This window comes from Capricornis sumatraensis, chromosome 8 (assembly GCF_032405125.1).
Source record: "Capricornis sumatraensis isolate serow.1 chromosome 8, serow.2, whole genome shotgun sequence".
In the NCBI taxonomy this organism is placed as follows: Eukaryota; Metazoa; Chordata; class Mammalia; order Artiodactyla; family Bovidae; genus Capricornis; species Capricornis sumatraensis.
This window is the reverse complement of record NC_091076.1, coordinates 93,304,518-93,329,041: the sequence shown is the minus strand read 5'-3', so window position 1 is coordinate 93,329,041 and position 24,524 is coordinate 93,304,518. Positions and strand designations below refer to the sequence as shown.

The window sequence follows — 24,524 nt, the reverse complement described above, 5'->3', positions numbered from 1 at the left end:
TCCCGTTGCGGTGGCTTCTCTTGTGCGGAGCAGAGGCTCTAGGTGCATGGGCTTCAGCGTGGCTGGTGGGCTCTAGTGCGGGTTCAGAAACTGTGCACGGGCCTAGTTGCCCCATGGCATGTGGACTCTTTCTGGACCAGGGATCGAACCCATGCCCCCACAGTGGCAGGTGGATTCTTAACCACTGGACTACTAGAGAAATCCCTTGATCAAACACTTCTGTTATTATTAATGTATTTATTTACGGGTGTGCTGGGTCTTCCTTGCTGCTCCAGCTCTTCTCTGGTTTCCGAGAGCAGGGACTACTCTCCAGTTTCAGTGCACAGGCTTCCCCTTGCAGCGGCTTCTCTTGCTGCAGAGCGCAGGCTTCAGTAGCTGTGGCACGTGGGCTCTAGAGCACAGGCTAAGTAGCTGTGCTCTATGGGCTGAAGTGCTCCTCAGCATGTGGGATCTTCCAGGGTCAGGGATCGAACTGGTGTCACCTGAATTGGCAGGCAGATTCTTTACCACTGAGCCACCAGGGAAATCCTGCAACCAAACATTTTTTTGGAAAACTGTAATGTCTAAATTCAGATGTGCTGTTGAGTATAATATGCCCTCTGTGTTTTGAAGACTTAGTACAAAAACAAACACTATAAACTATCAATATTATCATATTGAGTTTATGTTTTGGATGTATTGGGTTGAATAAAATACATTGTTATACTTAGTTTCACCTATTTCTTCTTCCTCTGTTATGTGGCTAATAGAAAATTTTGAATTATATATGAAAGTGAAAGCGTTCGTCTCCGAATATGGTACCCATTATATTTCTACTGGACAGTGCTGTTTTGAGGCATTTGTAAGAGATTATTCTTTACTCTCTGGCACTGCAAACGGCTTTCAGTGCACACAGCTCTCATGCTAGGAGGTAGGTGGTCAGAGGCTGTGTTTACTGGGCAGGGGCTGTGCCAGGGGGCACTGTTGCCATAGAAACAGTTTAGGGTGTGGGTGGGTGAGGCAAGATGGCTCAGTCTTCAACTCCAGGGAACAGAGACCCTGCAGTCACCTCCGCCTCAGGATTCCCATGTCTTGCTTCTTGCAGTGTCTCTGGCAAGGTGGTGACTGGATGGGGTGGGAGGAGGATTCCACTTGTGGGGGGCTTCTTGCCAGGAACTGAAGAAACGCCAAGAACAGGAACGGCAATGTGGGGAGAAAACCCAGCCACCTCAGGAGTCCCGGCAGGAGTCGCAGCCACCCCTGGCGCAATCACAGTTGCCACCTACGCCACAGCCGCCACAGGTGTCCCAGCAGCCACCACAGCCGCCTCAGGCAAAGCAGCCAAACGCCCAAGAATGTCTTACTCAGTGCACCTCCCAGTACATCCTCCAGGCTTCCCAGAGGCCAGGTCCCCACAAGGACACATACCAAGGAGAGGTGACCAACCCTCATGGTCCTGGTAAGTAAGATGCCCGGCAGCGGGAGGTAGTGAGCAGGGAGTCCTTGGTTAGGGCCAAGATTCCATATCTGGGGGAATCTCCTTTACTTGGGAGTCACTCTCTCTGAGGGGCTTTGTACCAATCTAGGGTGGCAGAGAAACCTGCCAACTTCCACAGAGGGTGGCTCAGAAGTCGTCAGTCCCTCCTCTAGGGTGAGGGGGACAGATGGGGGAGAGAGCCAACAGAGGGTGGGAGATGAGTTGTAGGCTTAGCAACAATATCCTGAGCCCTGTGGGGTCTGGAACAGGGAAGCACAGGCTGGCTTCCTGGTAGAGAATTTTCAGTGTGGGCTGGGTCTGTGGCTTGCCTTAGACACGGGCCATGGCCTGCCTGGTAAAGAATCCAGCTGTGTCACGTTCCATTCTCAGAAACTGCCAGATGAGTAATTGTGCTTTGTTTCCTTATCAGGTGGCAAGAAATCTAGCCCAGATATGCAAACCAAGTACTCACGACTCACGGTGAGACAGATTCAGAGTGTGAAAGCCAGATAGCTTCTGGCTGCGTGTCTGAGTGTGCCTGCGTGTAAGTGTGGGGGAGTCTAGAAAGGTTTCCTTGGCAGGAGTTGGGAGAGGGGACTGAAGCTGTTCAGTCATTTCTGGATGGCCCATTCCTCCATTCCTTGCCCCATAAGAATGTCTTTGTAGGCCCCATTGCTCAGCACTAAGTGTAAGTGAAGGAGCTGACAGCCTAGTTGGGAAGGCTGGACAGGTACAAAGAAGCAAAATCTGGAGACTGATTAGGGTAGAGCCAGCCAGGCAGGAGGGAAGTAAGACCTGAAGTAAGAGGTATGGTCTCAGTTAGGATCACCACTCTCTGGTAGCCTGACTCATTCTCTGAGCCTCAGCTGCCCATCCATTAAAGGAGAATGATACCAGTTCCATAGTAGAGGTGTCATGAGGACTGGATTAAAAGGGAAGGCATTTGAAGCACTTAGCTTAGTGTCCGGCTAATTATAGACCATCAAACCCAGGAAGACCCTTGAGTGTCTTGGGAATTACATAAAACAGGATGAGCTTTGGAAAGGTTTTTTTTTTTTTCTCCCCTGACACAGGTGCCAAGGATGGGAGAACCCGATCCTAGTCCTTTAAGATGAGGACTGGGCCACTCACTACATTTCACTTTGATTCCTTTGGCTTCAAAGTAATTTATTAATTAATTATCACTCAGTCATGTCTGACTCTTTGCGACCCCATGGACTGTAGCCTATCAGGGTCCTCCGTCCATGGGATTTTCCAGGCAAGAGTGCTGGAGTGGATTGCCATTTCCTTCTCCAGGGGATCTTCCCGACCCAGGAATCGAACCCGGGTCTCCCGCATTGCAGGCAGACGCTTTACCGTCTGAGCCACCAGGGAAGCCCTTTGGCTTACTTAATACAGTAAGCAAAAGCAGTGGGCCTGGGAACGGCTGACCTGTTTTGCCTCCTGTCTCTCCTTCTCAGTCAACAAATTACATCCAGCAATGGTGATTCAGAAATAGACCCAAGATTCCACTGGCCATCGGCAAAAATCAGATAAGTGACCCGACCTTCTTACCACCCAGCAACACCTCCACTTCAAAAGCCAGTCCCTCCTGATCCACTCTGGCAGAGGAGCTGAGCCAGGAATAAAATGATTTCTTCCTGGAAAGAATCAAAGAGACTGGCCAGGCTCTGTGAGACTGGGATGAGGAGGAGGGGCAGGAAGAGGATGAAAGGAGTGTGGGAAGAAAGTGGAAGGTAAGTCCCTGCTTCTCCAGGCAAAACCTATGGGAGAACTTGGCTTTGCGCCCCTCAAGTCTACAGCTCCATTACTGGCCCTTATTTAGCAATGATAGGTCTTGTAGGGAGCTCATCAGGTTCATGACTCTCATTGGCACCATCAGCCTGGCCCCCTGGAGGATGCTTACTGAGATTCAGCTCGGGGAGGAGGGGTTGTATCACACCAGAGCAGACCTAGGGCAGCGATAGGAAGAAGTGGCAGACAGGGACCCCCTCCCCCAAGTCCAGCGTCAGTCTGGTCCACTGTGGGCACTCTGCTGTTGATGATGAGAGGCAGGGATGGAGATAAAGAACTCAGAGGAAAGGGGGACTACTGTCTCAGGCACAGGACACCTGACCTTAGGAAGACGGGGACTTGGTTCAGTTCAGTCGCTCAGTCGTGTCCGACTCTTTGTGATCCCATGAATTGCAGCACGCTAGGCCTCCCTGTCCATCACCAACTCCCGGAGTTCACTCAAACTCATGTCCATTGAGTCGGTGATGCCATCTAGCCATCTCATCCTCTGTCTTCCCCTTCTCCTCCTGCCCCCAATCCCTCCCAGCATCAGAGCCTTTTCCAATGAGTCAACTCTTCACATGAGGTGGCCAAAGTATTGGAGTTTCAGCTTCAACATCAGTCCTTCCAATGAACATTCAGGACTGGTCTCCTTTAGGATGGACTGGTTGGATCTCCTTGCAGTCCAAGGGACTCTCAAGAGTCTCCTCCAACACCACAGTTCAAAGGCATCAATTCTTCGGCGCTCAGCTTTCTTCACAGTCCAACTCTCACATCCATACATGACCACTGGAAAAACCATAGCCTTGACTAGACGGACCTTAGTCGGCAAAGTAATGTCTCTGCTTTTTTTTTTGTCTCTGCTTTTTAATATGCTATCCAGGTTGGTCATAACTTTCCTTCCAAGGAGTAAGTGTCTTAATTTCATGGCTGCAATCACCATCTGCAAAAAATAAAGTCAGCCACTGTTCCCACTGTTTCCCCATCTATTTCCCATGAGGTGATGGGACCAGATGCCATGATCTTAGTTTTCTGAATGTTGAGCTTTAAGCCAACTTTTTCACTCTCCTCTTTCACTTTCATCAAGAGGCTTTTGAGTTCCTCTTCACTTTCTGCCATAAGAGTGGTATCATCTGCATATCTGAGGTTATTGATATTTCTCCTGGCAATCTTCATTCCAGCTTGTGCTTCTTCCAGCCCAGCGTTTCTCATGATGTACTCTGCATAGAAGTTAAATAAGCAGGGTGACAATATACAGCCTTGTCATACTCCTTTTCCTATTTGGAACCAGTCTGTTGTTCCATGTCCAGTTCTAACTGTTGCCTCCTGACCTGCATACAGGTTTCTCAAGAGGCAGGTCAGGTGGTCTGGTATGCCCATCTCTTTCAGAATTTTCCACAGTTTATTGTGATCCACACAGTCAAAGGCTTTGGCATAGTCAATAAAGCAGAAATTGATGTTTTTCTGGAACTCTCTTGCTTTTTCCACGATCTAGTGGATGTTGGCAATTTGATCTCTGGTTCCTCTGCCTTTCCTAAAACCAGCTTGAACACCTGGAAGTTCACAGTTCACGTATTGCTAAAGCCTGGCTTGGAGAATTTTGAGCATTACTTTACTAGCATGTGAGATGAGTGCAATTGTGCAGTAGTTTGAGCATTCTTTGGCATTGCCTTTCTTTGGGATTGGAATGAAAACTGACCTTTTCTGGTTCTGTGGCCACTGCTGAGTTTTCCAAATTTGCTGACATATTGAGTGCAGCACTTTCACAGCATCATCTTTCAGGATTTGAAATAGCTCAACTGGAATTCCATCACCTCCACTAGCTTTGTTCATAGTGATGCTCCCATTTAACTTCACATTCCAGGATGTCTGGCTCTAGGTGAGTGATCACACCATGGTGATTATCTGGATCGTGAAGATCTTTTTTGTACAGTTCTTCTGTGTATTCTTGCCACCTCTTCTTAATATCTTCTGCCTCTGTTAGGTCCATACCATTTCTGTCCTTTATCAAGCCCATCTTTGCATGCATGATCTCTAGTCTTTCTCATTCTGTTGTTTTCCTCTATTTCTTTGCATTGATCGCTGATCAGACTGGCGCCCCTCCCCCCCCAATCCATAGGCTTCTTTCTCCCTGGGTCTCAGCCTTTCCATGTAGCAGAGACAGCTAAGAGGCTCTAAAGCCCTCAGGTATCCCCCTCCCCACTTCCTGAAACTGACAGGTGGGGTCCCCCAGGCTCATTCCCTCTTCCACTCTTGACTGGTAAGGGGGGACGGTGCCTGGGTCCTTTCATTGTAGCATGGCCTTTGGGTGGGAAATTAACACATTCCAGTATTTTTGCCTGGAGAATCCCATGGACAGAGGAGCCTGGAAGGCTACAGTCCATAGCATCGCAGAGTCAGACATGACTGCAGTGACTCAGCATGCACAAAGGAACCTCTCAGTGCAGTGTTTCTTGAGAGGAGCACTTGGGGGAGGTATGGGGAGGGTGGGGACACAGAACAAGCATATTAAGGTGGGATGGGACTTCAGGGATATGTAACGAAAGGGAGAGAAGTCAGAGAAGCAGGGCATGTTCCCAAGGGGCTCAGGGACTGAGGAAGAGACCTTGATGCCCACCTGGACATTAAGAAATAGGCTGTGAGACGGGGAGTGTCCACCAGCAGCTCCCTTCCCAATGATTGGAGACCTTTATTTTTCTTTTTTAAACACTGTTAAGTATAGTTTAGTGAATACAATATAAATCCTTTACATTTTCCAAACTCCACAGAGCACAAGCTCCAGCCTGAACTTTATGGACTTTCATGCTGTTGCCAGCACCACTTTGACCCATTACTCAGGCATGAAAGCGTGCAGACGGCATGAACTCCTTCCTTCCTCTTGTCCCCTGGTCAGCTAGTCATCAGGTTCTGTCCCCAATTCCCTTTCTCCATCCTTCCTACTTCAAGTTCAACTTTCCCCACCATCCAAGCTCATCTCTCTGCTTGTCTGAGTGATAGAAACCATAGTAAAGGCGACTGTGGCACCATCTGACCTGTCTGTGTCCACTCACATGGGCTCAGGGTTGTGACCTCCTTCAATAAATACCTTTTAAAATGACTCTGGCTTTGTCTCTGCTCTTCCTGTGCAGGCCCAGAGGGTGCCAGGTGCCTCCCTTCCCTCCTCTCCTTTTGTTCCTGCTGTGCAGAGAATAATATTGCTAAAAGTGTTTTATGGAGAAGAGAAGCTTTAGCTGCAGAACAGCTCTATGTTCCTGGGGACCCAGACCATCTACAACCAGGAAGGAGGCAGAGCCAAAGGGCCTTGGCCAAAGGGTGGGCAACAAGTTACCAGGAGAGAAGCAGGCCATCACCAACAATCTGTCACATGACCAAAGCAAAAGGCCCTGGTGACAGCACGGGCTGATCCCTAAGTCATTCCCATCACTGGGTGGAGAACTGGAAAAGGATCCATGGAGTCAAACCAGATAAAATGAAAGTTTTCTCTGCATTCAGGCAGGAAGAAGGCCTTCCCTGGAGGAACCAGGCAACCAAGGTGCTCAGCATAGGAAGGTGGGTGCTGCTCCACGCCTCTGAGGCAGCTCTGAGGAAACGTTGGGTCAGACTTTGCTCAAGACAAAACCAGAGGCCTCTGGTGCTGGCCTCTAGAAGAATCAGGCTTCTGATCCTGTGGAAATCAGAGAGGGGGTGTGTGTGTGTGTATTTGTGTGTGTGTGTGTGTGAGAGAGAGAGAGAGACTGTGTGTATGGGTGTATGTATGAGAGAGAGACAGTGTGTAGGGATGTATGAGTGTATATGAAGTTAACTTCCACAGGAAGCTTCCTCTGCTGGGGGTGCATGGGGTGGGGAGGGTATGATAAAGCAGGGTTTTTCCTTTGGCAAAGTCACTATTGTCCTACTGGGCACCACGGAGTTGTGGGAGGTACAGACCAGGCCGGCAGGCGACTGGAGTTGAGGGCAGCAGACAGGTCACGGCGGGTGAGAGAACAACAAGTGGGGCACAGACGTGTTTCCCCGGCAGTCCACATATTCATAGCTCTGGAAGACCAGCTGCTCGGAACGGCTCAGGTAGGAATAGGTCAGGGTGCCCCTGGAGAGGAAAAGCAGGCTTTGGTGCTGTGTCTAGGAGGAAGAGGAAGGCCTTGGCCCTGCTCTGCTCTCTGGGGAGGGCTGGCTTCCTGCTTTGTCATGGCTCCTGGGACAGCTGCCCCACCTGCCCCACCCAGGTCCCGGGCAGCGCCACGGGTGTCACATCAACAGCTCAGAAGCAAGGTGGACCCTAGAGGAAGGGCTGGACCTGCCACTATCAAGGGCCAACAGATACATGGAGTCAGCTTGGATGACTTCCTTCCCACTAGGGGGAGCTGGAGTCAGGAGGTGGGAGAGGGGTACTTCCCTGGTGGTCCAGTGGCTATGATTCTGAGCTTCCCATTCAGGGGACCCAGGTTCAATCCCTGGTCAGGGAACTAGAGTCCACATGCCACAACTAAAGATCCTGCATGCTTAACCTAAGACCCAGCAAAGCCAAAATAAATAACTATTAAAAAAAAAAAAGAAGTGGGAGAGGGGATACCAGGGCTTCAAATCCTACTTACTGGATGTGCAAAAGCACGTGGTGGACTTTGATTTCCAGCCAGGTACAGATTTTGCTGAGAAAGACAGAGAGGAAGAACACAGGACCACATTTCACACTGAGCATCCTGTCAGTTCGGAGGAGACCTGCAGTCCCAGGCCCCTGGCCTCCTTTCCATGGGGAAGGCAAGGACCCAGGCCTTCCCGCTCCCTCTGCCTAAGGTGAGCACTTCACTCCTCCAACCCCCACTGGCCTGGCCCAGGCATGTGCTGGCCATTCCCTTAGTAGAAGACAGCGAGTCAGGCTGAAGAGCTCAAAGTCATATATTGTAAAAGTGAAAGTGAAAGTCACTCAGTTGTGTCCAACTCTGGGACTCCATGGACTTTTACAGTCCATGGAATTCTCCAGGGCAGAATACTGGAGTGGGTAGCCTTTCTGTTCTCCAGGGGATCTTCCCAAGCCAGGGATCAAACCCAGGTCTCCTACATTACAGGCAGACTCTTTACCAACTGAGCCACAAGGGAAGTCCCAATATATTGTAAGGATTAACCCAATTCTAGCCTGGTTTTCATTCCAATCCTGCTCCAAACAGGAGGCCCTGAACACTTGCACACTGCAGACTTGGCCATAAGCGTGCAGGCTGAATGCTGGCTGCAGGGTTGCTAAGCAATCAAGAAATCTGGTGGGGGTTCAAACTGAGTTTCCAACCAGGAAGGAGGTGAGGAAGAAGAGATCAAGGGTTACTCACTATGTGTTTTCATCCCATATCCTGTTGGCCACTGCATAAAATATCTGTCAACCAAATGGTCATAGGGTTAGCCCCAACTGCAGCTGCCCCCTTCCTCCCACCTGTGTCCACACACTTGCGGGGTGTGGGGCTGGCCAGGGAGAGGGAATCACCTGTTCACTGGCCAAAGAGCCGATGTGGAGGAGGAGGCTGTGGGAGACCTGTCCCACCACGAGGGACAGGTGCAGAACCTCGATGGTCAGCTGGGTCACAGTGATAGGGCAGTAATTGTTATTGGAGATATTCAAGATACTCTGGGGAGGAAGACAGGGAAGGGAGGGGTGAGAGTAACCATCCTTGGCAAGAAGAAGTCAACCAGTTTCAAAAACCCCCAGCCTGATTGAGCCCCACTTCCAGTGAGAGCTTCAGCTGCTGGGGCACCAGTGCCAGAGCCCCTTGGAGGGGTCACCTTAACTAAGACCGTAAAAGTGAAAGTGTTAGTCGCTCAGTCTTGTCCAACTCTTTGTGACCCATGGACTGCAGCCTGCCAGGCTTCTCTGTCCATGGAGTTCTGCAGGCAAGAATACTGGGACATTAAGCTGTCTCAAAATCCTGTCTCACTCTGCAAGGCTCTTTCTGTTCCCCTGCCCACCTGGAATGTCTCAGGCATACCACTCCCTAATACTGCTCTGGCCTCAATTCTAACCTCTCACAGTTCCAATCCTACACAATCTGTTAGGGGCTTCTCCTTAGGCTTCTGACATCCTCTGAGTGCCGTAAGATCCCTGGCTACCCATGCCCAAGGTCAGAACACGGGACAAGGGCTTCAGAGAAGTGGTGCCTGGAAGGTGGGGTCGGAGCCCAGGGGCACAGGGGCACAGGCGCCCACCCACCGTTATGTTGAGGTAGACATTGGCCTCATCAGTGGCCACCGTGGAGGAGTTGAGGCCCACAGGCTGCACAGCGATTGTCCGGGGAAACAGGAAAAAGACGATGAGGGAGGAGGTCACCAGGCAGATGGACACTGCCAGGAACACGGAGAGTTTCCTGTGGGGAAAGCAGGACCCAGGTAGGGAAGTGAAGTCTGAACACAGAAGCAACCTGGCCAGGGGTGTTCAGATACTCTTCTCTGTACACAAGGCTCTCCTCTGAGTTCCCCTCACAACTGGACACTTAGCTCCTCAGGTGTGGAGGACCAGCCTAGAGTCAGGGGTGGCCCAGAGTGGGGAGAAGCACAGGACTGAGAAGCCAGCAGCTTGATGTCCATCCCCAGCTCTCTGTACCCACTGGCCCAGTAACTCTGAACAACCCATTTAACTGCCCTAAGCCTCAGTTTCCTTGTCTATAAAATGGAAATCATTCATTGTACCTACCTACCTTGTACAATCTGTTATGGGCTAATTCAGGAAAAGCCACCAATCCCCAGTCCTGATGCGTAGTCAAAGGCTAAACCAATGCCAGCTATAATCACTGGAAGAAGTCCACATGAATTTTGAGAGTTCTGAATTTTAATACTCATATTCAGAACCAGACATCGTCTGTCCATCTAATTCAAAATTGTAATACGCATTAAAGAGACTGCACCTTGGTAGCACCTTCTAAGGGGCACTGCCAGATTTGGACTCTGATGCAGGGGTCAGGGAGGGCTGGGTGGTGGCTCCCAGATGGAAGCTGTGGACCCTGGGAGGAGGAGCTTCAGGGATTCATGTCAAACGACCCAGATGACAAACAGAGTCACAGGCCCCCACAGTTGAAACTCATGGCTGCCTCTGAGGTTCTGAAGGGTCCCAGGTCAGGGAGTAGCTGGCTTTCCATCTCTACGGGGAAGAGAACAAGCAGGTCTGAACTGCCACAGCAAAAGAAGTTCTTAGGAAAAATCACTTCCCCAAATCAATGGCAACTCCCTGCATCCTGGAAGGACTTGCAGAGTCAAAAGAGGTCCTCTCTGTCTTCAAAAGGGAGCCATGCTTCTTGGAAGCAGTGATGCTTTGGATACCAACTGACCTCAGGTGGTCTGCTGTGCTCTGAGATTCTTTAACTAGGAAAATCTGTGGAAACAGGGTGCTAATATGTCTGAGCCCAGTGAAGCTCAAGCTTTTGGAGGAGAACCAATGGAGAAAATTTAGTAGAGGAGGGCACATTGGGATGACAAAGAGGAACTGCCCCCATGGGCAATGCCTGAAGAACTGGGGTAGGAAGATGGGCTTACGTGTGCCTGGGCTTCAGCCTCTGGTCCCCATAGGGAATAAGGGCCACCAGCTGCTTCTCTAGCTCTGTAGAGAGAAAGAGGGTGAGGAGGGCCACGAAGGGTTCATGACAAGTTTCCTGTACCAGCCTGCAAGAAGCACCCCTCCATCCCACAGAGCAGTCTCAGAAGCATGCTATCTCTGACCCAGGGCAGGACTGGGGACACTGGCTGTTGGCAGCTCAGATTTGCCACCTCTCGAATGGAGGTGAGATTTCATTAACATGAGTGAAGAATTTCTGCAAGTCACCACAAGTCAGAAAAGTCCAGTTTCTTTGGAGAGGCCATGGTAACTTCCTGAATCCTATGGCCGGGTTGCTAAGGAAGCAGAGAGGCTGGAAATCCCCTGGGGTTGGGTGGTACAACCAGGGCAGGAGGGAGGTCTCTGCAGAGAGCCCAGGGAGGGTTAGAATCTTCCTGGGCCAGCCTGAAACTGGGGGACTAGGAGCCGGACTACCTAACACCATCCAGGGAGACTCAGAGGGGCCTGGCACTGGCCAGCTGGCTGTTAAGAGCCTTTCCTGGATCCCAGGCTACTTCCAGAGCCTGCGGCTACTCACCTCGAGGAATCTCCCCACTGCCCTGGCAGGTGGGACAAGTTACAAAGCCAGTACCAGCAGCCCTTTCACACGGCACACAGGAACAGAAAGGCTTGCTGTTGCCAGTGCTGGAGTAGCTGGCAGCCTTGCTGCCAAAGGCTGGGTCGGGGGGCAGGATCAATTTGTTCTCATCCTCCTGAGAGGCCAGCTGAGAGAATGTCGCACCCATTGTTCAGGGGTATTTTTCACTGATGAAGAAAGAACAAAATTCAGTTAGAGTGGATGCTGGGTGTCACTCTGGTTTTAAGTTTTTGAGATTGGCAAGGGGCCCCATCACAATTTCAGCAAGCTCAAGCCTAAGAAAGTGAAGGTATGGAAATTCAAGCAGTTACATGTGGTTCTCAGATCAGGAATCTCTCCATTTCAACTCCTCTCTTTATTGTAGGACAGCTCAATTCCCGAGAGGGAAAAGCAAAGCAGAGGTTATTTCACTTTACGGGACTTTCATAAGTGAAAGCGGAGCACTTATTTTGTTCTGGAAAAGTTGCTGAGCTGTCACTGATTACCAAGGAAGGAAGTTAGATAGGGCTGGCTTGAGGGCAGCAGCCAAGAGTCCCTTCATCCTCTGAGACAAGATGATTCTGAAGATGTCTATCCAGCACCCTGGGGCAGAAATGCCTGAAGTCTCCCAGCCTGGGTGTGGAAGAAAAGCTTCCATTCCTGAACCTGGGCAGGTACTGGTGTAATAGGAAGGTAGGGATTCTTTGGAACAAGAAAGAAAAAGGAAGCTAGACTGGCCACAGATGTGGCTTTAAAAGACCCTAAAAAGGTCGTGGAAGGGAGCATAAACCTCTTCTATGTTGCTTTCTGAGTTGGGATGGGAAAGAATGTCTGGGGGAGGAGCAACGTCTGGGTCAGTCCTTTATGAGGAAGAACTGAGGCTAAAAATCTAGATCCTCCCCTAGAGAGTGGAGTCAAATGAATGGGCATCCTGAGCTGAACTCTGACCTTCGGGGCTAAAATAAAGTGAGCCTCACCTGGCTTAGGGCTGAGATCCCGGGCTCCTCTCAGCTGCAAGAGGACGAGAGATTTTTGGAGTACGTAATTTTGGGACGAGAGCCGGTAGGGAAGGGTGGTTCCAGAGTCCTAGGGGAAGCGAGTGCCCCTTTGGGGCAGGTGGGGAGCCGTGACTGTGGCCTACCCATAGCCCCAGCTGCTTTACGCCCTACTCTGAAGCTGGGCGTGGACTGAGAGGCTAGGATTTCATCGAAAGGATTTTAAGTCCCATCAGACACCCCGAGAGGCCGTTAGCAGAGCTCGGTACCTGCGTGTTGGTCTAGGAGGAGGAGGCACAGGAGGGGCCTGGGCCCTTGTCTCCCAGAGGAAAAGTAAAGGAATTTCTCAAAGCGCCTTACCCTCGGGCGACCGCGGCGACAGAAACGCCTGCAAAGTAGAACCGAAACTGCGGGAGCCGGGTCTCGCCCCAACTTTTGATTCAAAGCCTTGGGAAGCTCCGCCCCGGCTCCTCCAAACCCGCCCTCCCAGGACCCGCCCCCTCCCTCCCAGGACCCGCCTCCCCCCCCGCCCCCCCCGCCCCCCGGCCCCTACGTCCCAGGGCCCGCTTCTCAACACAGCGGCCAGAACGTTTCTCAGATCTTCAAGGGCCACGCGAGGTCCTGGACGAAGGTACCAGCCAGGGCAGGTAAGAGTTTCAAAGTTTATTTCACCATTCTTTAAGCGGTTACGTACAAGTACAATGGGACAGACGACTGGACCCTAACAATACGACTCAGATGGTCAAGGCAGATCCCATCCCAAATCAACCCAATTAATTACACACAACCGGCCGCTCAGCCTCTACCCAGAAGGCCCCATAAAAACGTTTTAAATAACGAACAGACTGGTTGGCTTGCAGTCTGAATCCTGGCCTATTTAACAGCATTCAAGGGTTATACTGTAAATAAACATCATTATGGCTAATGATTACATCATCATTCATTGTAATACCAACCAGGTTATATAATACTATTTTATTATCCTTCCCCCTTCGGGCTGGGGGGGGGGTCAGATTTCTTTTTCTGCAAGCAATTTTTATGATTTAAAATCTTTAGTGTTTTTTGTTACCTCTACCAGCTGTACCCAAGACTCCTTTCTATTAACGGAGTGAGGACTTTGGACCTTTGTAAGCAAGCTCTTTCCCACTCACCTACCCTGGGGTTAAATTAAACCTCAGAACTTTTTTCTGAGTTTGCCACCACCCCCCGCCCCCCACATCCCAGTTTTGTAAAACAGCCTGTTTTTCTGTTTTTCTTGTTCTAAGTTCTCTTGAACAGATTTCAAACATTCAAGAGACATTTAGGACTTCCTAAATCCCATGTCGAAGCCTCACACCCACTCATCTGCCCGCTCCTGAATTTTACTGAGATTCACATAATAAAAGTTCAGTTTTCTCATGTTTCTATACAGCCCTTGCCCACTCTACTGTAAATAAGACCTGCCCCCGACATAAAGAAAAAAGGTAACTGTTAAATTTACTTTTTCCTTTAATAGATTTTTCCCTTCTTTATAGGATTAGCAAAATACTTCACACTACCTAAATTTTTTCCCTTAAATAAAATATAAATGTATGCAAAATTGCTACAATAGACACTGTTCAACAGGTGCTGGTGGGTTAATTAATTAGCACACTCCCCGCTCCTCACGCAGAAGCGCAGAGACATGGAAGGTGGATATACTTCAACGCATCAGTGGGGTCTTTAGAAAACAACAGTGCTGATTTCCAAGACTTGCAGAAAAATGACTTTCTACTTGAAACGGGAAGCGTAACAAAATTCCTATCACATTCTAGGTGTCATTTTAATACCACATAGCTATTTAAGCTTGGGATAGGTTAGAGAAATTATGAGAATTCTGGAAAACAACTTCCAAGGTTAATTCCTTTTAAAAACTGACAACAGATATCCCCATAAAAACATCCACGTTAAGCAAAGAAAAATACTCAACTTCAGTACAAGCAGAAAGAAAAATGGTTCTATAGGAAGTTTAAATTATACTCTTCAGTGCACTAAAACAGAGAAAGGAGCTTTATCCAAATCAACTGAAAAATGCTCTTCCTACAATTCACCTAATGACTACCTTGAAAATTTACGTTCTAGTTTTTGATTTGCTCCAAAAAATACTGCAGTGGCACGTATTGTCTGGATAATTCAATGATGGGCTCTATTATAGATTCATCAGATTAAAAAATAACCAAGGGTCTCTACCCCATGCCCCAACAGAATAAAGATCATCTCTGAGCAGCAGGCAACGTTATTTAATACGAGGTCACTCCTCAGTAGCGGTGGCTGTACCAGTCGTTGTTGTTGACCTGAAGGAGTTCTGTCACCACCTGCAGGATGTTGTAATTGTGTTTCTTCAGCAGCCTTAGGTTCAACTGCCTGTCACAGAATCCCATTTCAAAGAGATGGGCCATCAGGGCTGCTGTCTGATCTTCAGAAACTATTGGCTGTGTAGAGTCAAGAAAAGCAGAAAAACAGTTTCTGTAAAAATCTGTATTATTTTGTTGAGTAATTCTAATCTTTCCAGATTTATTCAAAACGCTAGGTAATTAGGTGCAAGGCACTCCTGTCCACCCAAAACCAATGGGTCTTCTGAGGGGATAAGGACTGGGAAAACTCTATTTTGGATGAGGTATGTTTGTATCCCAAACCAGGTAACAAATGAACTGTCTTTAGAACTAGATGAAGGAAGAGATACAAACACACTCTGGAAACACTGTGAAGATAAAGGTGATCATGATGATGGGCCAAGAGCTGTTACCGGAAAAAAGTCTGGGGAAGTTAATCAGATATACAAAGAAGCCGGACCAGAAACTGCTCAGGAAATGATATCCTGGGCAACCTTCTTGGCTTTTTTTTTTTTAAATAAAGAATAGCAATTATTTATTGCTAATTTACTTAATCTTTTATTTTTACTTTCTTCTTTGGGGCAAGTTCATAACTTTCCTAAATCCTCCGAACACTTGGAACACCCTCTTATCATTTACTTAACAGCTGTGTTGAGTACCAATTTTCTTATTAAAAAAAAAAAAATGGAGACACAGGTTAGCTAGTATTTTGCAGCGTGGTTGAGTGGATTAAAGCTCAGCATTCAGAAAACTACGATCACGGCATCCAGTCCCATCACTTTATGGCAAATAGATGGGGAAACAGTGGAAACTGTGGCTGACTTTATTTCTCTGGGACCCAAAATCACTGCAGATGGTGACTGCAGCCATGAAATTAAAAGACGCTTACTCCTTGGAAGGAAAGTTATGACCAACCTAGAGAGCATATTAAAAAGCAGAGACATTACTTTGGCACCAAAGGTCCATCTAGTCAAGGCTATGGTTTTTCCAGTAGTCATGTATGGATGTGAGAGTTGGACCATAAAGAAAGCTGAGTGCTGAAGAATTGATGCTTTTGAACTGTGGTGTTGGAGAAGACTCTTGAGAGTCCCTTGGACTGCAAGAAGATCCAACCAGTCCATCCTAAAGGAGATTAGTCCTGAGTGTTCATTGGAAAGACTGATGTTGAAGCTGAAACTCCCAATACTCTGGCCACCTCATGCGAAGAACTGACTCATTTGAAAAGACCCTGATGCTGGGAAAGACTGAAGGTGAGAGGAGAAGGGGACGACAGAGGATGAGATGGTTGGATGGCATCACCGACTCAATGGACATGAGTTTGAGTAAACTCTGGGAGTTGGTGATGGACAGGGAGGCCTGGTGTGCTGCAGTCCATGGAGTCACAAAGTGTCAGACACGACTGAGCAACTGAACTGAATGGATTAAGAAAAGCCTGTCAATATGTTGAGCACTGTCTCTGGTATTTCTCTCTTCTGTTCCCTTCTATTTCAGAGTAAGTTACCCGTCCTCCTTTCCAGGTTAATCCTTCTGAATGAACCTTACTTTGTATCTCATTACCTCTCGTCACCTCGGAAATATTTTTCTACTAATAAACCTCTCTCATTTTGATTGTTAACCTCCTTTGCTACTGGCTCACCTTTAAAAATGTCTCCCTCTGCCTTACATGTCCCAGCTTTCACGCTCCTTTTCCCTTTGTATAGTCCAGCTATTTGAAAGTGAGGCACAGTTGTACTCTTAAAGTCCTCTCTGCTCCTTCTCACTCCTCTGCAGCATCTGACACTGCTGGCCATGCCCTCCTCATTAGAACTCCCTTCCCTAAGCTCCAGTGTAGAACTCCCTTCCCTTCCTCATTCTCCTCCTAGTTCTGTCTTTTTTGCAGAGCCCTCCCTCTTTCCATGATCCTTAGAGGCTGCTCCTTCTTTTATCCATTCTTCCTGGAAAATTTTATCTAATCTGTGGCTCCTGTCATATCTTGTACATAAAAGACTTCATTTCCAGGCCAAACTTCTTTTCTCTTTAATTCAAATGTATAAATCCAACTATACTCTGGATAAATTGACCTGGGTGTGTCTCAAATTCAACACCAGCCCAAAACCGACTGGATTTTCTTTTCCTCCTGCCCAAATATACCGTTCTTATATATCCTCTCTTAATGAATGTTACACTGACTACCTAAACTAGAAACTTTTATCCTTGACTTCTTTTTAGCCTTATGGCCTCCAAGTTCTGCCATTTCTATTTCTCTTCTATCCTTCTTTTCTTCTTACACGTGGATTCTCAGCTGGATTTCTTAAGGCTCCCTCAGCCTCCACACTATGGAGGAGTGGAGTGATCTTACAAAGAACAAATCTGATCATGTTAATTACTTCCCTAAAATCCTTCAGAGGCTGCCCACGGGTCCTAAAATAAAATCCAAATTACTTAACACAGCATCCCACCTACATCACTGGTCTTTTCTCTTCTTTCTCTTCTCAGAACAAATTTACCTTCCAGGCTCACATTTCCAGATCTCTTTACTGGCTACTCTCTGTCTACCCTTTCTGCTGATTCCTGGCAAACACTTTTAGGATGACTTCAGGCATCATCTACCAGGAAGCCTTCTTGTGCTGCACTGTGGGGCCAATATCAGACTGAGGTGTTCCACCAGTCTGAGAAAACTGGTATAGTATCTTACACTGCCCAATAAATGTGTTTTGGTTTTTTTTTTAATTAGATGAAAGATTCCTTAAATTTTATAGTGCTTTGCAATTTTCAAAAGTTTCGTAGACAAATGTCTGTTTACTTCACTTGTTTCCCACCACTCTGGGAAGGAACTGGTGTCTGATTCCTCCTGTAGCACTAGCACCTGGGAGAGCGCCACACACACACTAGGTCTGCAACAAACATTAGGTCTTTTTTCTTTCCTCCCTTAACTTAGCCAAAGTCATATAAGCGGAAAGTGGCCAAGTCTTTGTGTGTTAATCAAAGACTAAGTTTTGTGATACATATATCCAATGGAATTACTCAGCCATAAAAAGGAACAAATTTGAGGCAGTTCTAGAGAGATGGATGAACCTAGAGCCTGTTATCCAGAGTGAAGTCAGAAAGAGGAAAACAAGTATCGTATATTAACACATATACGTGGAATCTAGAAAGATGGTACTGATGAACCCATTTGTAGGGCAGGAATAGAGACGCAGACATAGAGAACAGACTTGTGGAAGGAGAGGGTGAGACAAATTGAGAGAGCAGCACTGAAACATATGTGTCATCATATGTAAGAAACATACATAGCTAGTGGGAAGCTGCTGTATAGCACACGGAGTTCAACCCGGTGTGACAACCTAGAGGGGTAGGATGGGGTGGGGGAATGGGAGGGAGGTTCAAGAGAGAAGGGACATTCATGTACTTATGGCTGATTCTCGGCTGCTATACAGAACCCAACATACACTGTAAAGCAATTATCCTCCTATTAAAAGAAAACTAAACTTAAAGCTCATGCTTTCTACGATGATGTGCGACTCTCTCCAGCCCAGGCAGATGCCATTGTTTTTACTAGTGACTTGGATTTGGTTCAGGAAAATAAAACATACACTGACCTGTGCGGTGATTGGTGGTCCAGCAAACAAGGCTTTGTACGCAGAGGCAGCAACAGACAAAGCCCCCTTAACCAGTCCTCCAGCAATGCTGTTCCCGTGGTGGTGGTGGTGGTGGTGCCTGAGGAGGAAAACCAAATTATCTCCCTAAGAAACGCTAATTATTACCTTCCTACATGATAATCTGGGTTCTCATCCTGTAAAGGAAATGAGATTTCCTGGAGGAAAAAAAAATCAAATGTAAAATGAGCATGTGACTGTTTTCCTATCAGTTTTATAGTTACAAATCTAGGTCCGATGTAGGGCTCAGTTCTTACTGCTACAAGATATGGGCACTGCAGAAAACATGTCACTCTGGTTAGCATGCCAGCTTTCAGCCCCACTGGAAAATTAATGTGGTCAAGGGCGCCGTGAGGTACTGGCAGTGGATCTGCTCAGTTACCATCTCAGAGGAAACAACTCCCAAAGGAAATGTGATTTTCTGAACACTGTATACGGGGAGGGGCCCAACTTGATACTGCTTTGAGACGACTAGGAGCAGAGAGGCAGGTTTGTCTAAGAACAAGTTACGAGATGCACAATGGCCTGGACCTTCCTGCCCTCCTCTGTTACTAAGCAGGAATTGAACCTAAGGGCGCTTCTTCCTGGTCTGGACTGGCAACACTCTTAAACATCAACGTTAGCCTTCTGCTCAGGGTTGCTCACGAGCTTCAGAAGAAATAACAAGAAGGAATGATGGCTCTCCTCCATCACTCTCAGGAGGGGGCACGTGCTCTGAGAGGCTCGTGTAAGCAGGGTAACACTAGGACATCCACCTGCTTCTAAATAAGAGGCTGCACAGGCAAGGTCCAGTTACCTTGAGTGGTCATAGCTCTTCGGTCTGCTGTTTACAAGTCCTGATGAGCCTCTGAGCTCTAAAAGCAAAAGAGCTGTTGGTTAGATGCAGCATCTAGAAATGCCTGGGATTTCCTAACTCCCAGCAGGGCTATTTCTGAGGCAGGTAACAATCTGATCACAACATTTCAAGCCTTTAATTGTTATGCCGCACCACATGCCATGTGGGCACTTAGTCCTTGATCAGAGATTCAACCTGTGCCTCCTGCATTGGATGCAGTCTTAAATCACTGGACCGCCAGGGAAGTCCAGGTTTTGTTTCTTGAGGAAGAGAGGGACGCCACTTTGAGGGTCTATTCACAACTCCAAGGTGCTATTCTCTTTATTTCGTGGATGAGGAAACAGACCTTCAGGTATTATCAACCTGCTGAACCACTGCAAGGTTACACAGTGAGGAAAGGCAGAGCTGGGGATGAACCTAGACTGGGCTGGTTCCAAAACCTGTGTTCTTTCCACTACAGCACAATGCCAGCTTCTATGGGGTCTCATCTAATAAATATTAAGCTAGAAGATAGAACAAAAAGAGTAGGGGGGACGAGCACAGAAAAAGTCAAACGGCAAGTTTCGCAAAACTGCCAAGAACCGGAGTGCCTACTTATACCTGGTTTCCATGAGAAAAGAGCACAGAGAGAAAGCTCAGGCAGGTCATTACCTTCTCTGATCTGACCAGGGACTGAAGAAACTTCTGGTACGGTAACTGGTAAATCCACTCCTGGGGAACCATGATGCTGTGCACTGGGAGGACTCCTTTCAGAAAAACATAATATTGAAAGTAAGTTGAGAAGGCACCTCTGGTAACGGTGGAGAAACAGCAAACAGGGCACAGCAGAGCTAGAGTCTCTATAGAGGTTTCACACTGCTGATCCAGAGCACAAGTCTGCATCTAGGGATCAGGTGGGAAGGGCTCACTCTTCAGTTTTCCTCTTCAGCCACAGTCAAGCTAGAAAGACTGGCTGCAGTCTGGTCACTCCCCTGCTAATTACTCAGCTAATAAAAGTTAACTAAAGCAAGTATTTCTTTAAATCCAGGATCCACAAACACTGGGAAGTACAACTTTTATTCATCAGACTTTACTATGGGAAATCGCCATTTCCCCCGCTGACAGAGAAACAGGTTTTGATATCAGGTTGAGTCCTCTCTCTTTATTCCACCTCTGAAGGACAGCCCAGCAGAGTGGGGTACAGATGGTACCTGGGCAGCTGTGGCGGAGGCCCCACCACCTCTGGGGTTAGGGGCACTGTGTCCAGAGTCTGTGAGGTCATAAGGATGTCATTGATGTTGTGCCCCTGTGGCTGGCTGTCCCCTCCAGGGGGTCTCTCCCCAGCCTCGACTGGTTCCTGCCCAGCCTCAATCCCAGGCTCTCCTTCAGCCCCTCGCTCCAGGCTTGGCTGTGAGAGTGCAGAGCTGTACATGGAGTCCCCCAGGGGGCGGCTGGTGTCAAAGCACTCAGGCAGGATGATGATATAGTCCTCTGAAGAAGCAGAGGACTGACTCCGAACTTCATCTTTGAGCTCATCCTCTTCCTCCACAACAGCCTCTTCTTCAGCAATTTGGACAATCTCCTCCCTCTCTTCTGCAAGTGGTCCCTCTTCAGGTGAGGCAAATTTCACTAAAGGGTGAAAGCATCCAATTTTAAGGTACAAGCTAAGAACAGTCCCTCGTGCTTACCCTACCCTATACCAAGCCTTGTGGGTCATGAGCTATAATTATGAAAGCCAGAGGAGAGGGACAAACCAAAGGGCCATATTCAAAGTCTGAAGCTGAAAAGAACCAAAGTTCATAAAAACAAAGTCAGCAGAAACAATAAAGCTTCTGAGAACACTATGACCCTTAAAACAAGTAGGCCCCTTTCCTTTTCCCCTTCAGGTGACAGCTAACATAACTGTCAGAGCGACCCCAAGGACTATACAATTCATGGAATTCTCCAGGCCAGAATAATACTAGAGTGGGTAGCCTTTCCCTTATTCCAGGGGATCTTCCCAACCCAAGGACTGAACCCAGGTCTCCCACATTGCAAGTGGATTCTTTACCAGCTGAGCCACAAGGGAAGACCAAGCATATTGGAGTGGGTAGTCTATCCCTTCTCTAGTGGATTTTCCCGACCCAGGAATCAAACCGGGGATTCCTGCATTGCAGACAGATTCTTTACCAACTGAGCTATCAGAGAAGCCCCTATCATATTGGGATGGTTTCAAATCGAAACTGCTAAACTAGCTAACACTGCTATGAGAAGAGAAAACATCTGGTGCTAAGTACCGCAGGACTATATGACTACTTTTGACTCCTTTCCTCCTCCTCTTTGCAAAGTAATGAGTAGTCATGACAGAAAAACTGGCAAAACATGGATGAGTTAAGAAAAAAATAACAACAAACTACCGATAATCTTACTGAGACAACTACTGTGAACATTTTGGTGTAAGTCCTTCTAGACTTTGTTTAGACTTTTTTTGTTATCCATTTGTATTCAAGTGTGTGTGTGGAAATACATATATATATTTTAAATACATAGTTTTAAAATTTGAGTGTTTGGACAGTATCTGAAATACATGAAATTGGTTCTACCTATCTGACCTCTAGAAATTCTGCCACAAAGAAATTTATTACAGCAGAATTTACCCCTAAGAAACTTTAGCTTGGTGCTCCTGTTTCTGCCCACTATTTCCTGACTGCTGCCCTTGGAGAAACGAGACAACTCAGCTGCTGGGGGTGGGGGTGGGAGGGCAGGGGAGGATTCTCTGCTGAGGGGCTCCGTCCACTTACAAGAAGACTTCTTACTGCAGAACCCAGGCAGCACAGTTGGCTGCTGTTCCTCTGTGGCATACAGCTGTAATTCAGCCCCTGGGAAAGTGCAGAAATGAATTACGGGAGCTGTTTTGCTCCTGATGCACATGTAGAGTCTAAATGAACAACTATGATCCAACCTCTAACAAAGATTCCCCTGTCTCTACTCTCAGTAAAGAAGAGCACCTCTACCTGCTCAGGTCTGGCAACTGCAAGTCAGGCGTCACCCCAGTGGGGGCATGGGGTGAGGTCCGGGAATTTCAGGGACACTCACTCTGCGGGGACTTCTGTCTCCAAGGTGGTTTGTGATCCGGGGCGGCATCCAATGTAAGGGATCGGATGACAGTCTCACACACGAACTGGGTCCCACTCAAATCATCTTCTGGTTCCTCCATGGAAGAAACATTCTCGGCCTTTTTCTTTACTGACACTGTGGAATCTGGAAAGGACAAAACTTTTGTCTGCACTTGGTGTTTAAAGTATTGCAGAGCTTTCTCCAGTCATGTCCCCATGCTGATATGATGCCAAGGAACAGCTGCTGTCTGTGCTATGTGAAGGTAAGGAGACTTCAAAAAATCAGATCCTTGGAAAACCCGTTCACACACCAAGGTAAGGTTAGTAGAAGGTATGGATAACAACAGGGCGTGGTATGGAAGGGGAGGATGCAAATGCTTTACAAATATTTAACCCCTTACCAGGAAGTGCTTTAAATCCCGCCCCTTCACTCTCTTCCTGTATCTGCCCCAAGCCTGGCTTCTCTATTAAAGGACTGTCATGTGGCAGAGGAGACATGCAGGGAGTCATATCTGGAGAATGAAGATAGGAGAACCATCAACCAAGAAAAAGCATTGCATCATCAATACTCAGTGTCCAGAAGCAGCAGCTTCTAGGTTTCCTGCCTCCTGCAGAACTAAAATAAACCCAGGTACGCTTCAAGGCCTGTTGTAAAGAATTTCTCCAGACCATCAAGTACACAAGTATCTCAGAGTTGTTTGGCTTTGGAAGACCATGGCCAAGACACAGAACCATGAATGTAAAGTAACAAAGGGACACAAACGCCTAGAGAGAAATGGAGAAGAGGGTCCCTTTATGGTGGAGAAACTCTGTACAAACTTGTTGCCTCTGACAGACAACAGGGAAATGGAAAATGGGCCCATGGATGCAGTTTTAATATCACATTGTGGGAGAAATCCTTGCCTACTAATATCTCAGAATGACATAGTCACTACCAGAATCAGGGGGGCAGTACTATTGGGCCTGTTAATAAACAAGGTGGACCAAATGACATTCTTACCCACAGGAGTGTTGTGGGGCACTCTCTCCAACTCTTGGACAATATTTATATCCAATAGCTCAAAGGACAGCAGATCCTGAAAAAAAAAGGGGGGAGGGCATGTTAGGCTACTTGCAACACATGCTAGAGCTGTATTTTGTGTTAAAGGCCACTGAGCTCCACATCGTCCTAGATGCAACTTGTGTTCAAATTCATGCCTCATCTCAGCCAAGTGAGAACAAGAAGAGTTAATGGGAACCAAACATTCAAATAGCCACTGGGAAGAGAGAGAGCAGATGTAGTGGGGGTGAATGTGAACCAGTTAGGCAGAAAGAAGAGGCAGTGAAGGGGAAGTTGTGGGAAGCACAAGATAAGTTTCCAATTCAAAGAGTAAACATTTAGTTTAGAAACTTGCTTCCATTGGGGATGTTCTTGCCATTCGACGCATCTCACTAGATTAGAGTGGGCCTATCTCTAACTTCCTGGGCACCACCGACGGCTCTATCCCCTTCCCTTCAACAAGTTAAGAACTTGTTCCCCAGGGCTTTCTGTCCTTTCCCCTCAAAATGCTCAATCTTCCACCTGGGCAGTCAGAAGATCCACGGATGGGATGTAGAGCTCCCTCTTGCTGGCAGCACTCTTTGCCTTCTGTGGGATGTGGGTTCCTGTCCCTTCTGTCTGCTCAGTTGTTTCACCAGGCAGAATTTCTTCTTTACCCAGAAAAGCTTCCTGTGGAGAGAAACCATTGGGACACATTTTCGGCCCTCAACAGAACTCAAAAAGCAAGTTGACGGCTGCCTCCCTAAAGTCAAATGCACTGTATGTAGTAAAACTTTTTGTTTTAATTTCACACTTTTCTATGAAAAAGCTGCAAAAAGAGTACAGAGAGTTTACTAATTACCCCCTTCATCTAGCTTCCCCTAATGACAGTAACTTAGATTAACCATAATAACAACAGTCAAAACCAGGACACCATCACTGGGTAACTTAAATTTAAGCAGTAAATAGGGAAGTTGCCTTAAAACAACATGCACAAGACTTCCCTGGTGGTCCACTGGTTAAGAATCCGCCTGCCAATACAGGGGACACAGGTATGATCCCTGGTCTTGGAAGAACCCACGTGCCGTGGAGCACTAAACTGGTGCACCAAAACTCCTGAAACCCATGCTCCACAACAACGGAAGTCACTGCAGTGAGTGTACCACAGTAAAGAGTAGCCCCCACTCAGTGCACTAGTGAAAGCCTGTGCAGCATCGATGAGCCAGTGCAGCAAAAAATAAATAGA

At 47.6% G+C, this 24,524-nt stretch overlaps 2 protein-coding genes across 8 annotated transcripts in view; both read right to left on the bottom strand.

Moving 5' to 3' along the window:
- Positions 1-5,990: 5,990 nt before the first annotated feature.
- TMEM106A (transmembrane protein 106A) lies at positions 5,991-12,760 on the bottom strand. The gene is made up of 8 exons (XM_068978256.1): positions 12,726-12,760; positions 11,332-11,558; positions 10,736-10,799; positions 9,420-9,573; positions 8,700-8,840; positions 8,548-8,591; positions 7,822-7,875; positions 5,991-7,316 (listed from the first exon to the last, which is right to left on the bottom strand). Exons 2-8 carry the CDS (start codon positions 11,537-11,539, stop codon positions 7,196-7,198), a joined length of 786 nt encoding a protein of 261 aa, XP_068834357.1. The 5' UTR covers positions 11,540-11,558; positions 12,726-12,760; the 3' UTR covers positions 5,991-7,195.
- A 289-nt stretch (positions 12,761-13,049) lies between these two features.
- The window catches only part of NBR1 (NBR1 autophagy cargo receptor), a 28,360-nt gene continuing 16,885 nt past the window's right edge, over positions 13,050-24,524 (bottom strand). For 3 of the 7 annotated variants that reach the window (XM_068975972.1, XM_068975977.1, XM_068975973.1), the window contains 10 exons: positions 23,822-23,968; positions 23,261-23,336; positions 22,662-22,772; positions 22,241-22,405; positions 21,946-22,023; positions 20,377-20,794; positions 19,838-19,932; positions 19,148-19,205; positions 18,295-18,412; positions 13,050-14,815 (listed from right to left, as the gene is read on the bottom strand). In XM_068975972.1, coding sequence (XP_068832073.1) covers positions 14,642-14,815; positions 18,295-18,412; positions 19,148-19,205; positions 19,838-19,932; positions 20,377-20,794; positions 21,946-22,023; positions 22,241-22,405; positions 22,662-22,772; positions 23,261-23,336; positions 23,822-23,968 — 1,440 coding nt within the window. In that variant the 3' untranslated portion in view covers positions 13,050-14,641. The remainder of the gene's footprint in view (positions 14,816-18,294; positions 18,413-19,147; positions 19,206-19,837; positions 19,933-20,376; positions 20,795-21,945; positions 22,024-22,240; positions 22,406-22,661; positions 22,773-23,260; positions 23,337-23,821; positions 23,969-24,524) is intronic. The other 4 variants (XM_068975974.1, XM_068975976.1, XM_068975975.1 and 1 more) reach the window with 3 other exon arrangements.